The sequence below is a fragment of the Montipora foliosa genome, chromosome 13, assembly GCF_036669935.1.
Source record: "Montipora foliosa isolate CH-2021 chromosome 13, ASM3666993v2, whole genome shotgun sequence".
Lineage (NCBI taxonomy): Eukaryota > Metazoa > Cnidaria > Anthozoa > Scleractinia > Acroporidae > Montipora > Montipora foliosa.
In genome coordinates this window covers 19,628,714-19,638,713 of record NC_090881.1, presented here as the reverse complement: position 1 = coordinate 19,638,713, position 10,000 = coordinate 19,628,714, and the positions used below count along the sequence as shown (strand labels likewise).

At 40.0% G+C, this 10,000-nt stretch overlaps 2 protein-coding genes across 2 annotated transcripts in view; one reads left to right on the top strand and one right to left on the bottom strand.

The window, feature by feature from the left end:
• LOC137983373 (cell division cycle protein 20 homolog) overlaps positions 1–8,649 on the bottom strand; it is a 9,289-nt gene extending 640 nt beyond the window's left edge. The window contains exons 1-8 of the mRNA XM_068830588.1: positions 7,592–8,649; positions 7,007–7,500; positions 4,935–5,063; positions 3,665–3,858; positions 2,271–2,365; positions 1,528–1,747; positions 473–598; positions 1–109 (exon numbers count right to left, since the gene is read on the bottom strand). The exon at positions 1–109 is cut by the window's left edge and continues 640 nt beyond it. Of these exons, the coding sequence (XP_068686689.1) occupies positions 1–109; positions 473–598; positions 1,528–1,747; positions 2,271–2,365; positions 3,665–3,858; positions 4,935–5,063; positions 7,007–7,484 (1,351 nt within the window). The 5' untranslated portion in view covers positions 7,485–7,500; positions 7,592–8,649. The remainder of the gene's footprint in view (positions 110–472; positions 599–1,527; positions 1,748–2,270; positions 2,366–3,664; positions 3,859–4,934; positions 5,064–7,006; positions 7,501–7,591) is intronic.
• Positions 8,650–9,216: 567 nt separating this feature from the next.
• LOC137981819 (serine/threonine-protein phosphatase 6 regulatory ankyrin repeat subunit A-like) overlaps positions 9,217–10,000 on the top strand; it is a 9,052-nt gene continuing 8,268 nt past the window's right edge. Inside the window, exon 1 of the mRNA XM_068828865.1 lies at positions 9,217–9,401. Coding sequence (XP_068684966.1) covers positions 9,217–9,401 — 185 coding nt within the window. The remainder of the gene's footprint in view (positions 9,402–10,000) is intronic.

Below are 10,000 nucleotides of genomic sequence, written 5' to 3'. Positions count from 1 at the left end.
CTGTCACTCGTGTCATCGCGGGATATTTCCAAATGGTGAGTTGATTTTGGGAGAATCCATGGCCTGATATCAACTCTCTGTATTCCTTGGACCACAAAAGGCCACTCACCTGCCAAATGAAAAGTTTAAATTTTTCCAGTTTATGTTGATGCCATCAATTATGCCCCCAAAAGAATTGACTCTACAGCACTGTATCACCAAAAAGCTATGATTATAATTATATGTTTATCTTTTTTGTTGTAGCCTATATAAGGTAGGACTGCAGAGATGTATTCATCTCAGCTCTCAGTTCGAGCTGTACACCCACTCCTGTGTACGAGTTGTGAATATAGATAGGAAAGGAAAAACTCATTAACATAACAGTGTTAGACTAGTTTGCATGTCTACATGTAGTTTGCAGGACAAAAAGTGGAACCTTACAACATGGAGTGGGGCTCTGGGTTTCGTCCTCTCCCTACTGTAGCATACAAACCTGGCTACTTGTATCCACATTGTTTAAACAGGATCCTGTATTTCCATTCCAGAACCGAATATGCCGGTCAGCTGTACCACCGCCACTAGCTAAGACACTTGGTTGCCATGGACACCAAGCTACAGCCTGAGATGAATTTTGATAAATGAAACATGAGGAATATCAGCAACACTGTTAATGGGCCCTTTGCGGGATAGCTATCACATGGTACAAAAACCGCCATACAGGAACGCAAATTGCACACGTACCTGTGCGCAACTTGCGTTCCAGTATAGTGGTTTTGTACCATGTGATAACTATCCTGCAAAAGGCCCATTGTAATACATTAACAAACGGGAAGTGAAGGTGAGAGTTGGATACAACCCCGCTGCATTGATTGACTGTAGTAATGACAAGTATGTGTAATTCAGGAGAAAATTGTATCAGATATACATTGTACAGGCATAGAGCAATAAAATGTTACATTAGGACTGGAAGGAGTTAATTAAGTTATTGGTCAGATAAGAACATTGAGAACATGACAACAAGCCCTCCATTTGCTCCTTGCAATTTTGGACATTCCACCCTTTCCTTTAAGGTTAAACTGAATTTTATAGAAGCTTAAATTGCTGCCTAGCATAATTATTGTAATTTATTGTAGCTTGTAGCATAATTATTGTAATTTATATTGAATGAAATTAAGAGGAGAGAAAGTGCCATCCAGCAGTTGTAAGATTTAGTTTGGGCAAAATTTCCCTTTGTGAACTACACTGTATTCTGTAAGTGAACACCACAGGAACACACAATGACTATAAAATATTAGTTGGAGGCTAACACAGAGTTTTAAAAAAAATACACTCTAGTTGAAAGGATTGAAATCTCTCTTATGTGTGCAATTTAGCTGAATTTTATCGAAGCTACAGGCAGGCTGTCAACGTTTTTGTGGTTGCATGTGTCTTGTGATTCTTTGTGAGTAGCAAAGCTGCAAGAGCTCTAGCATTTTTGCCAGTGGAATGACTTATGCCACCATGAAAAACCACAGTGCCTGCGAACTAGCAAGGAACAGAACATAATACCTTCACCGCAGCTTGATGATCTGTGACGGAGTGAAGTGGTTCCTCTGTTCTACTCTGAGTCCAGATGTTTAGCACATTATCATTGCCACCACTAGCTAGTAGTTTACCATCAGGAGACCATTCTAGCCCACACACTTCCTGGGTATGACTTAACAAGGATCCCACATGGTGAGATGCAATTCGTACATCATGGTGGTGAATAGCACCACTGCGTGACCCACTGAAAAGGAAAATTCAAGCCCTTTCTTACAGCACCTTTCATAAACACACCGACCATCAAAAATCAAAATGTTCCAAACGTTTTCTTTTTCACTGATGCCGCATTCATTTTTGGTGACAGTCAGGAAACCATCAACGTGATCAATGCTTTAGCTGACTCAATGACCCGGACTGCTATAGTGACTGACTGCAGTGAATAAGTGATCATTGACTGAAAAATGAGCAATCTACAGCACGGCTTTTTGGCATTCAAGTTAAATTTTTCATTAGGAGCTAAAGTGCAAAGTAAACCTCAAACTAGTGTATTGAAAGGCAAGATTAACATTACGTGTATCCCTAAATTCCTAAAACCATTCAATTTTCACTATACTGGCAATTCCTTTCACTCCCAATAGTGCCACTTATAGATTTTACTCTGTCTAACGCCAGACGATTTTACTCAACGGGGAAACCCACGGGGCTGAAAGGGTTAAGGCCGAAACTGTTACAAAAAACCCATTCACCTTACAAACTTTGCTACCAACCTTGAGAGGATGTAGGAATTCCAGGCCAGTGACCCCACCCTTGCTGCATGACCCTCCATTACGCGAACACAAGTACAATGGTTTAAATCCCACAGCTACATTTTAAAAGGGCAAAAAACACAGCTCCATCAATCATAAAAAAGATATGCCAATTGCTATAATTATTGTTCTACTCATGCCAGGAATGTTGTAAATCACATGCCAAAAAATAGTTTTAACCCTTCGACACCCAAACCGGCCAGACTTAGTATTTTACTCTGTTTAACGCCAGACAATTTTACTCAACAATGGGAAACCCCCGGGAGTCAATAGATTAAAAGCAGCTTATGGAAGGGTTGAAGAATTATGAAACACAGAACAACATAATGCTAATAATGATTGGATGTGTTATTTACTCTCCAGGCTCCTACAATTCATACTCTACTCTCCCACCTTATATGCTTTAGCTCCCATCTGCTAATAAAGTAAAGTCACTGCTTAATTGAGCCAGAAGGCCCATCAGGCCGGTGCTTATCTCCAGTTTCCTTAGCATGAAGCGACTAGGATTTCTACTCCCCCCTAGATGAGATGCTAGTCCATCGCAGGGTTACCCCCCAGCATTTCACCGGTACCCATGTATACACCTGGGTGGAGAGAGACAGCGTGAGAGTAAAGTGTCTTGCCCAAGAACATAACGCAATGTCCCTGGCCAGGACCCGAACCCGGACCACTCGATCTGGAGTCGAGCGCACTAACCATGAGAACACTGCGCAATTCCCCCCCCCCCCCCCCATCTGCTAATAACAACCTACAAGTTGGCTGACTTGTTGGAAGCCTGTTGATTGATGGGTACAGGTATATCATTAATTTTGTTTTTGATACTACAAAAACCACAGATCTTTGGAATGGGTCTGAATTATTGAGTGACTGCACCACCCACTTCAGTCAAACATTTTAAGAAATTCCTTTCCCATGGTGTCAGCAGTTGCCAGTTTTCGCCATCAAGGTGTACCCAAACAACCAAAACAATGGAAAGATATGTTTTCAAAATCACGAGTCCCGGAGGGAAATGGACAAAATTGTTCTTGTGTTACTTCGAGTGCAAGAAAGGTGCCCTGGCTTGAAAAGCAGTGTCGAACACAACACTTCTCAAGAATTTGAACTATTTAGAAGCGAAAGTGGGTGGGGCAGTGACTCTGTAATTCGGGCCCCTTTCACAGATCGGTGGTTTTGTAGTATGTCAGAAATTTGTTAGCTGATCACGGTACATTGGCTAATAATTTGTCAACATGTTGACGAGATCATGTTCACAACCACCACTACGTTTTGATACGCTTTGAGGAGTCACTATCCCAAAGCACAACTTTGAACAACGGAGTTCCCATCTCCTTCCCAATGTAAAATGATCCTTTCACCTGAACATGACCATTGCTGTTACCAACAGCCATAATGCTGCCCTGTTGAATCCATTTGACACTAGAGATGTAGTCTTCGCCATCCATTTGAATTAAATGATTAGTTTCACCAGTGACAGGGTTCCATATATACAGAGCACCAGCCAAGGCAAGGGCGATCTGATTAACAGATCCCCAGTCCACCAAGTTTAGATCTATTATACACATGGACATACAAAGGCAGTGTCAGTAATGATTATTTCATTTAAGGGTCGAAGAGGCAGCCTTTTCAAAATAAATCATTGACAACCACATTATGGTTGAAACAAGGTGTGGGCAGTTTGGTTTTGACGTCAGATCAAGCTTGCTCAAAAACACAGTATGACTTGGCTAAACTATCAATGAGGATTAACAAACCATTGGGCCAAAGGGATGATAGACAAGTGCAGGTGGAAGTGCAGAGATTCCAACCCCTTTTGAAGGAAAATAGGGAGTAATTTTAGTGCCTAAGATGCGAGCCTGTGTGGGGGTCTTAAGGAGTATGCCCCCAGGAAATTTTGCACATTTACTTTCTCTCAAGTGGGATTTCCTGCATTTTGACGTTATTTTTGTGGTATTCTATACGGCCTTTATTGTTACCACCTGAGTCTTGGCCATGCTTGTCCACCATTTTTGGAGATGCTAAATGGAGTAAGACTGCTGGCCTTATGAGTCTGCACAACATGGGGTGTGTTCAAAACTTGTTTTCAGAATTTCATGACAAATCAGGAGAATCAGATAAAAATCAGGAGAGCGGGAGGTAACACATGAAATCAGGAGACTCCTGATTTGATCGAGAGGGTTTGACTCTCTAAGTAGTGAGCCAAGAAAGAAACTAAAAATTCTGCTTATTGGCATTTGGTTACAGCTAAACACAACTATAATGGAAAGTTATCCTATCTCCCCCGACTGCTCTTTTAAAGTCTTTCAGAATGTACTTTAAAATACAATCAAGCGGAAACTACAGGTAATATTTTACTATCATTTAAGACATGGGAAGTGATAGCCTAACACTATAGCTGATATTTCCCATCACAATTTAGTCACTTTAGTCATTGATGTATAAGCTCCTGGCTATTTTAAACAGCAACTAAAGCAAGAAACCACAGATAAATTTGATCACTAAAAACATATCTACAGTTTAAGTTGCCACATGATTTATACATGACTTAGGTAAACTTTTTCAAACCATAGAACCCTAAAAATGAAAACTCTACCAAATAAAAAGTGTAAAGGGATGATGAACACTTACAGAAATCGTTAAGCAATTCAGGAGCATCTAGAATTCTATCCTCCGCCTGTGGAATGTATCTAACTGACTTTGCCTTGGGAGCTGTAGGTTTGCTTTGACAGTACAACACTCTGAGTGTGTTCTGATGACCTGTAAATGAGATGTCAGCATGTCACTTGACACTCTGTTAATTAACTCATTGACTGCTAGGAGTGAGATTTAATAGATTTTACTCTGTCTTAACACCAGACGATTTTACTTGTCAATGGGCGGGGGAGGGGGGCAGGGAGGTGGTTTCAGAGTCAATGGGTTAACAACTTATACATCCACTAAAAAAACTTTGTCCCCCTTAACAACTTATACGTGTACATCAACTCAAATGTCTCCTTTAACCCATTGACCCCTTGAGAATGAGACTTGATAGATTTTAATCTGTCTAACGCCAGATGATTTTACTCATCAGCGATCGACCCTATTCCGGAATAAGAATATGTGGAGTGATGATTTAAAACGGTATGTCCGGCATGTTAAGGAAACGAGGGTAATAAAGGTATATCTAAAGTAGCATTTTAGCAGGAGTTTGACAATAATCATTATTGTAATGTGAATCTCAGTAAAAACAAAGGATTTCTAACTTCTATTCCATGTATTCCCATTCTGGAATATGGTCAATAAAGTGCACCCTAGGTGTACTCATTCAGCCAGTTTAAGTCAGCTAGATGCCCTTTCATTGGTATAAAGTACTAAGAAAATGACTGAATGAAGGCTGCAAGCTGGACAGGGCATAACTAAACAGCCCATATGGAGCATGTATACAATTTAAAATATTCTATCCCAACCAGTTAAATTCAACTTTTCTTGTCAACTATATTTGATGATGAGTTAGTACCCTTTAAGAGTCTACGAGGCCATGTGATAAAACACTTACTGACTGAATCGAGTGGGACCACTTTTTTTCAGTCCGGCCCTCCTACTCAGAAAATAAGTATCTAAGTAAGTTAAGTAAATAAAGTAAGTAAAGTAAAGTAAGCAAGTAAGTAAGTAAGTAAGCCTAATTACTGTACCTCCCTTCCCTACTTAAGCCAATACCCATAAACTAGTTTACCTAAATGGTAGAAATGCTGCCAAGGGGAAGGGGGATGTTCAATTATGCTTTATAATTTAACTACGGTTTGTGCATGTCTTGAGCGGGACGGTACAAAACTGGACTCCTTCTGGACCCCACTCAAGAGATGATGGTTTTCACAGTGACATCGTCAAATTAAAAAATCAAAATCGCAAGGTCTTCTGAATTTATATCTAAAGGAGGTTGATGATGAACTAGAAATACATCTATTTTCAAGTTTCCAGTTCCGTGACAAATTTCATTTCGAAAATACAGCATTTTGAATTTCCCGATTGTCACCTTTCGCGACACCATGATACAAAGTATTTGGTTGGAAAAAAAAAAGATCTATCCCATTGAATCTCAGCAGTTTTAGCCTTTCAAGTATATTAGGAGATTTATTCATACACATGTATTTTATCTCATGAGCAAAAAGTAAGCGCTTTCATCGCAAAGTGAACTCCATACGTTTTTGTTGATTACCGGCCGCCAAATTGGTGGACCACATGACGTCTGCATGCAAATCTCAAAAATTGTGTGAAACGCTTCGACAAATAACTCTGAAACAAAGTACCGCACAGACCTGAGAATTGGAGAGGTGGCTAAAACACTTGTTTCCTACAAAATTCCAAGTTCCTGGACTATTTCACTACACAATTTCGAATTTATTTTTTTGTTGCGTGACAGTGAAACAATGAAAAACAGAGAAGGCTCTAATGATCATAACGCGCATCTTATTTCCTCTATTCGCTTATAACCATAATCCCTTGCGCCTTTGACCACAATCCCTTGCGTTTGGAAGAAAAATGTGTTCTTCTCCCGATTAGAGAGCTGCAACGTTCGTACGCACCAGGTTCACTCACTGCGGCAGCAAAAACACAGTCACCAAGCCATGTGTTTTGACAGAGTAGCCGAATCGAAGCAAATCAACTGTAAGAATTACAAGACTTCGGATAACATGATTTTGTATCAAGATAACAACACAAACCTTCTTTGGTCAACGGAGCACCAGATTTAAAGCGGAGAATCTTCGAGTTTGCAGGATTGTATCCCAAGTTTTCTGCAATAATCGCTCCATACTCTTGGTTAGCTTCTAGTTCCATCTCACAACTGGTGTCATTCACTTCGCTTCCATGCATTACTTGAAAATGACTCCATTCACAATCTGTGAGCGGTCTGTTTGGAATAAAGCGGTCTCCACAAGGAGTAAGTCCAATTTTTTTGGGAGACTTTCGAGGTGTCTTTTTGGGTGTATTGGCCGATTTCTGGCCAGAAGTAAAACGTTTTGACTTGGCAGGTACGCGACTTCGAGAGGTCGTTTGGAGAGGCGAAAAAGGCTTTCCAGTGAAAGAAAGACTTCTCTGTTTTTCCTTTCTTTGCCAACGCGGAGCAGGTCCCCTGGAAAGAGGAGCTTCGAGCTTCTTTAAGCAATCGTTCACTCCCGCTTCGAACTCGAACTGAGCCATATGTGAGGTAAAGTTCCTAAATAAACCACACCAATATACGTGGAATCGATTAATTTACAAAAGCAAGACTGAAATCAAACTCTGTTGGGACAAATCTACCAACTTACCCAGCTTAAATGTATATCACGACTATCCTATCATGAAGAATAACATCCCATGCTCGCGGCCATTTTTAAATGCAGAATTCTCGTTCCTGATTGGTCAACAAAAGGAAAACGCCCATCTTTTCAAGGACAAGAGCATCTCGACCCAGCCCCAGAGCTCTTCTCTTCTGGGCTCGGTTGTTCAAAACAATCCCAGATAAAAGAATTACTCAAAGAGTTCATTTCTCCACTCCCAAATGTTGTTCAACGCTGATATTCGGCAAAACTTTATATTAGAAGAAGTCAATCTTGAAAAACAAAAAAAAGCAAAGGAAATTTTCACCAAAATTTTGAAAACATGAAACAAAAGTTTACGCTAATTCTGGATTAAAGTAATCGGGTTTCGAACAACCAGGCCCTGGTGACGAGAATAGGATAAAAGAGCTAAAAGGAGTGATGTCAAGTTTAGGGGAAATCTTTACTGATAAAATTATCGTTACATCGCAGTTAAAACGATTTTGAGCAAAAACTGAAAAACGTTGGGCCGAATTTTTTCAAGATCCGTTTCAATCTTGTCCATTTGTGTCCATCCATTCTTCTTTTTCCTTTTGTTGTATTTCTTTTATGTTGTTCAACGGTTTTCAGTGGTTATTGCAATTTTGCATTCTACTTTTTGGGCATTTTGGGTGTCATGAAATTACATCATTTTGCGTGACATAATTCTCAGATTTAGAAAAAAGTAGAGCCTCTTCGTTCGATTGTTGTTCGATTAAAGTATAGACCTTAGCGCGTTGTACGCGCAATTCAGTTGTATCGCGTTTTTCCCGTTCAGCAGGCTGATGTGAAGGCTAAGTCCATGCCTTTCAATCTCGAAAATACGTACATTTTCCATAAGAAATTCTCTTTGACTGGCCACCGTAATTAGAGATGACGTGTTAATTAAATACCTCCATAAATATTGGAAAGACACCTAAACCTCCTGAGTCAGTGGGAAGTGGCGAAAAAAGAACTTAAAACCTCATTCTGTCAAAGAGACTTACATCTTCTGCCAATCGGAGATACTATACAAATAAGGCTATCTGCTGAAAAATTCAAGTTATGCTAAATGAAGCTCTCTTCTCCATTTCAAATCAAAACTAATTTAAAAAAAAAAAAACATCGATTGCAAAGTTCAAAGGTGATGGTTCAGTTTCACGTTGTAAATCTATCCTTGTGTTTGTGTCCCGTTTCCCGGATTAATATTCATAAAATGTATTTTAAAAAGGCTGCTTTCCCTTAATAGGCCGTAGTTAAAACCAATTTATCAGTATTAAAGATTTTAATCAACATATTAAATCCACGTCTGCTGTTGTGCGAGTTGAATAGGCCATTTCCGAGTTCATGTCTGCCTCCTCTTCAAAGCGAGTTTAAGTGCGAAGTTTTTGTGATGGTAATTAGTTCTATTTTCCATATGAATGAAAACTAATTTTCATAAGAAAGACTTCGCAGTTAGACTCGCTTTGAAGAGGAGGCAGACATGAACTCGGAATTTGCTTTTGCTGTTTATGCGGCAATTAGAAGTCAAAGCGCGTCACAATGGTGTCATCCATCAAGGGTAAAAAAAATAACAGCCATAGAAGCAACGCAAGCGCAAAGACAAATACGGGTTGATGGGGACGGCCGCCTCCACTAATTCGGACAAAGGGACCCCAGAGTGCTCCAGTAGAGAATCCGCAGAATTGACAGATCCCAAAATCGTCATGTTTGAAAGCGCTCGCAAAGGAAAATGCGATGAGTTGTTGCTAGTTTTACAACAGGGTATGGATCCAAACGAACGGGAGTCACAATCCATCGGGTAAATGATATTTGGCGTTTTCGAAACGAGGACGGCGAAAGCAACAGCAACGCCTCGAAAAATTAATTTTATTGGCTTAAATAATCGTACTGCACATGCGCCACAAATTGTAGTTCTCTTGTTTGCCGTCGGTTTGCGTAACGACAACATAAAGTTACCGAGTTTCTAATTAAGCATAAGGCAGTGAAACGTCCATTCTCCAACTTATTTAAAAACCGTTCGCATCAATCCAGTTAAGGATACTTCCTCCGCATGGTACAACTTGAACGAGATGAAATAAAAGCGAAAGACTTTCAATAGAACAAAGATATATTTTAAGTGACATTTGAAATCGTTGGCGTTTCCGTTGTCGATGCATGAATTCCTTGTTTCGTTGTATGAATTGTGCCCTAGCAACTGTATGGTGGCCCACAAGGGACACGCGGCAAATTAAAGAGTTGCTGCAAATTAAAGAATGTTGCTGCAAATTAAAACATCAAAAGTATGCGCGCGCACTGAAGGAAGGGCAGATACAAAACACAAGTCACAGGTCATTATTTTAACAATACAGAGAAGTATCCTAAACATCCATTAAAGATAACCTTAGGCTTAATTAGGCC